This window comes from Colobus angolensis, unplaced genomic scaffold (genome assembly GCF_000951035.1).
Source record: "Colobus angolensis palliatus isolate OR3802 unplaced genomic scaffold, Cang.pa_1.0 Scaffold101, whole genome shotgun sequence".
Taxonomy (NCBI): domain Eukaryota; kingdom Metazoa; phylum Chordata; class Mammalia; order Primates; family Cercopithecidae; genus Colobus; species Colobus angolensis.
The window spans coordinates 2,934,532-2,939,368 of record NW_012111031.1 but is presented as its reverse complement, the minus strand read 5'-3'; the positions used below and the strand labels follow the sequence as shown (position 1 = coordinate 2,939,368).

At 41.0% G+C, this 4,837-nt stretch overlaps 1 protein-coding gene across 2 annotated transcripts in view; it reads left to right on the top strand.

The window, feature by feature from the left end:
* The window catches only part of CDADC1 (cytidine and dCMP deaminase domain containing 1), a 48,795-nt gene extending 44,433 nt beyond the window's left edge, over positions 1–4,362 (top strand). Inside the window, exon 10 of one of the 2 annotated variants that reach the window (XM_011939471.1) lies at positions 3,653–4,362. In XM_011939471.1, coding sequence (XP_011794861.1) covers positions 3,653–3,657 — 5 coding nt within the window. In that variant the 3' untranslated portion in view covers positions 3,658–4,362. Of the gene's footprint in view, positions 1–2,558 lie in introns of both variants that reach the window. The other variant, XM_011939464.1, reaches the window with a different exon arrangement.
* The last annotated feature ends 475 nt before the right edge of the window (positions 4,363–4,837 follow it).

Sequence of the window (4,837 nt, the reverse complement as noted above, 5' to 3'; positions counted from 1 at the left end):
GTGAACCCGGGAGGCGGAGCTTGCAGTGAGCCGAGATCGCGCCACTGCACTCCAGCCTGGGGGACAGAGCGAGACTCCGTCTCAAAAAAATAAAATAAAATTATGTATTACCACAATGGACTACTATATAGCAGTGAAAACAAACAAATGAACTACAGCTACATTCTTCAACATGGATGAATCTTAGAAATATAAATGTTGAATTTTGAAAAGCAAACTACAGAATTATGATGCCATTTCTGTATGAAGTTCAAAAAGACATACCATATATTGGTTAAATGTGGTAGGCCAGGCATGGTGCTCACACTTATCATCCCAGCATGATGGGAGGCTGAAGCAGGCCAATTGCTTGAACCCAGGAGTTCAAGACCAGCCTGGGCATCACAGCAAAACTCCATCTCTACAAAAGATACAAAAAATTAGTTGGGCATGGTGGCCTGTGCCTGTAGTCCCAGCTACCCCAGAGGCTAACAGAGGAGGATCACCTGAGCCCGGGAGGTTGAGGCTGCAGTGAGTTGAGATTGTGCCACTGTACTCCAGCCTGGGTAACAGAGTGACAGAGACAGACCCTGTCTCAAAATAAATAAATAAATAAAAATAAATAATTAATTAAATTAAATAAACTTTACTATATCGTATATACAGTAAAGTTATTGTTAAGAAGCAATCAATTGATAAACACGAAAATCAAGATAGGAGTTGCCTCTGAGTGGGGTGAAAGGGGATGGGACGAGAGAAGGAGTGCATGGGAATTGGTAATGTTCTAGTTGTTGGATTCAGCAGTATGTTTTGTTTTTTTTCCATCTCCCCTACACACACACATCATGTAGTTTTATTCAGTTTTAAACAAAATTTAACTCTTTTGGGGCAGTAAGTTCATGAGTATTCATTTCATTGTTAGGCTTTAGAACTCCCATCTGTATTACGTATATATTATTATATATTACATAATATATTTTACATATATAGAGAGAGACTGTTTCAAATATTACATAATATGATGAGAAAGAGAAAGAGAGAGGGGTGGCTTTCCAGATCTACCTCTGGAAGGCAAGTCTGAGCCCTGGCCCAGCTGTCCTTAGGACAAGGAAACAGCAGGGCAGAATACACAGGCTCGGGGCAGGAAATCCCTCAAAAGATAGGAAGAAAGGGCAGAAGGAAGCTTTTGCAGGTGGTAGATATGTTCATTGTCTTGACTGTGGCGATAGTTTCATGAATGTGTACTTATGTCAGAAATCATGAAACTGGACTAAGCAAAATGGCTCTTTCCTGTGATCCCATCATTTTGGAAGGCTGAGGTGGGAGGATTACTTGAGGCCAAGAGTTCAAGACCAGCTTGGGTAACAAACTGAGACCCCCATCTCTACAAATATTACAAATTAAAAAGTAAATTAAAAGAATTCATCAAACTATACACTTCAAATATGTTGTTTATTATATACTTTAAACATGGATCATTCATTGTACAAATAAAGCTATTAAAAACAAAAGCCAGGAAGAGGTTGAAGCCATACTCTTTTCCCAGCCTGCCCGGTCAGATAAGTCCATCTTCCTTCCAGTCCCCAGATTCTCCCCATCCCACACATAGTCCCCTTCTCCCTTAGGAGGTACATTTTGTTTCCTCCAGTCTAGTAATATGACTTCCCCCCACCAAAAACATAAAACAAAAAGTTTTATGAATTACTTGCCGTATACTATTGAGTGAATTCTTTTTTTTGTTTGTTTGTTTTTTGAGACAAGGTCTCACTGTGTCACCCAGGCTGGAGTGCAGTGGCACAGTCATGGCTCACTGCAGACTCGGCCTCTCTGGGCTCAAACAATCCTCCCACCTCAGCCTCCTGAGTAGCTGGGATTACAGGTGTGTGCCACAACACCTGTTGTTTTTTTGTTAGTTTTTGTGTGTGTTTTTTTTTTTGAGACATAGTCTCACTCTGTCGCCCAGGCTGGAGTGCAGTGGCGCCATCTCAGCTCACTGCAAGCTCCGCCTCCCAGGTTCACGCCATTCTCCTGCCTCAGTCTCCCAAGTAGCTGGGACTACAGGCACCCGCCACGACGCCCAGCTAATTTTTTTGTATTTTTAGTAGAGACGGGGTTTCACCGTATTTTGCCAGGATGGTCTCGATCTCCTGACCTCATGATCTGCCCGCCTTGGCCTCCCAAAGTGCTGGGATTACAGGCGTGAGCCACCGCGCCCGGCCACAACACCTGTTTTTCTAAAAAAATTTTTTTTGTAGAGATGAGGTCTCCCTATGCTGCCCAAGCTGGTCTTGAACTCCTGGGCTCAAGTTATCCTCCCTCCTCAGCCTCCAAAAGTGTTGGCATTATAGACATGAGCCATTGCACCTGGCCCATGTGAATCCAATTTTTAAAAGCCAGATTCTGTATTGCCTGAGAGTAAGTTATCTAGATTTGATTCTAGATTAAGAATTTGAAGATAAAATAAAGTGAAAGTTCCTTTAACTTAAGCATTGTTTTGCTCTTACAACCTGTAAGGCTGAAACAAATGCCCATGGGTTTGAAATGAAGCTGTCCTGACCTAGTGTTATTCTCAATGCTAGATGGTGTGTTGAGACCCGTCCCACAGAAGGAAGAGCAGCACCAGGACAAGAAGCTGCGCCTTGGAATCCACTAAGAAAGATTGTCTACACTGCAGGGGAACCTCAAGAACTTTTCATTGCACTTCTAAAATTCAGCCTTGTTCATTCAGAAAATAAGGATGGATTTTGTGAATAATTGAATAGATTTTTTAAGGAAGCTAATTTATTTCTAGGATAAAAATGGTGTTAATAAGAATATTTGTCTTTTAGATTTATGTGTGGGTTTTCCATAATGTAGTAGTGTGTTATTTTATTACACAAAATGAGGGAGCAATAACTTAAACCAATGTAAACAGCAACAGGGACTGATTTCTATGTATCTTGACTTTATATTAGCCAATTTGAAAGGGTCTGCTTCACAGGAGGTCATGCCTCTGCAGGGAATCACACACCTTTTGAGAAATATTAATTCTTTTGAATTACAAGAGTGACAGTTAGTAAACTGCTCCAGGGAAATAAATGTCATCTTTTAAGAGTCAATGTATAGCAAACCAAAAGGTCACATTTATACCCAAAGCTTTCTAGTAATCAGAATTTACTTAATTAGAATTGACTCATAAAAATAAAGTTAGTGGACTTGGTCTCCATTTTTAAAGTATATTTTGTAAATGTTAACTCTGTGGTCCTGTTTATCACAGAGTTTGGGTAGCAATAGGAAGACAATGTTATTCTGAGACAGTGTCACTGCTTGATATCACTGACTCTTGAAATCACTAACAGTGAACCTCAAATTTGGTTATGATGTTAACAGAGAAGAAATATTTGAGTCTGGACTATTGAAACTAGCCTTCCTAGAATTCCATTAATAAATGCTGCTCCCCCATATAATCTTTCCTTCTGTAAAATTAACACAGGTTGTCTCATGGCTTTGATCTTCAAAAGGAAGAGCCTTTTAAAAACATTTGCCAACCTCGAGAATAAATACTGAAAGTCTTGAAAGTATGGTAATTTCAGCTATTCCAGATTGCTGTCTGTGATTTCTCACATTTTTATTTGCTGAGAAACGTTCAGAAAATTATTCCAAAAATGAGGGTACATGTTCTCTTTTCTCCTAGTTTAGAGAGGGAGTGGCCTGGGATGCTTCATGACAAATGGCTCCCTGGATCTGTGGTGGTCAGGTTTGCCTCTGCTTTTGTTCCCTGCCTTTCCACAACATCACACGGCCTCACTGGGCTTCCTACCAGTTTCTCAGAATTACACGCAGGACCATCCAAACAGGGGGTCCATGCCAGGGCTGTGACTGCAGCCTGTGTAGGTCCATGGGGAGTTCAGAGTCATCATACAAGGCAGCTGAGAACTGCCATCAACACTACACAGATGGAGGGCATGAGATAGGATGGGAGACGAGGCGAGGTACACTTAGAGGTAACTAAGGCTAGTTCGAAAACCTTGAGTTAAGATGTTCTTATCCGTATAAAAACACTGAGATTGCTTACCTCCCAAATTGCTTTATTATATTAACTCTCATGCTTCAGCTCTTGGATTTGTTGTTTCTTACTAACATGTCATGTACACCAAACATTTTATAAATCATTCAGTAAATATTTTGTAAGACCCAAAAGCCTGGCATACTGCCAGGTCTGTGGATTTGCCTGTTGGGCGTTGGGATGGGATATGAGAGGAAGAAGCATACAAGTGGGAAAAACTGTGATTAGAAAGGGAAAAATAGGCATTTCCACAGTATTATTAAGAGAGTCATGATAATGCCATTTTTTTTTTTCTGTACAACTGGTCAGATTTCAATAAATAATCACTGACGGTTTACTGTGTAGCCTCAGAAGGTGAAGTCTATGAGGGCAGGGAGGTGTGTGTGTGCGTGTGTGTGTATGTGTGTACTTTTAAACTGCTGAACCCCAGTGTCTAGAACAGTACCTGGCACATAGTAGGCATTCCATAAATATTTGTTGATTGATTGAATGACTGCTAAACACTGCTTGACCCGGGGATGAGATGTGTGAGAAATGCTTCCTGATCTTAAGACACTCACAGTCAAATGGACAATACAAGCATGGAATCAAGTAATTGAGAAAAATGATTCTCAGGCCAGGTGCCATGGCTCACACCTGTAATCCCAGCACTTTGGGAGGCTGAGGGGGGTAGATCACTCAAGGTCAGGAGTTCAAAACCAGCCTGGTCAACATGGTAAAACCCCGTCTCTAACTGAAAATACAAAAAACAAACAAACAAACAAAAAAGGCCAGGCATGGTGTTGCATGCCTGTAATCCCAGCTGTTTGGGAG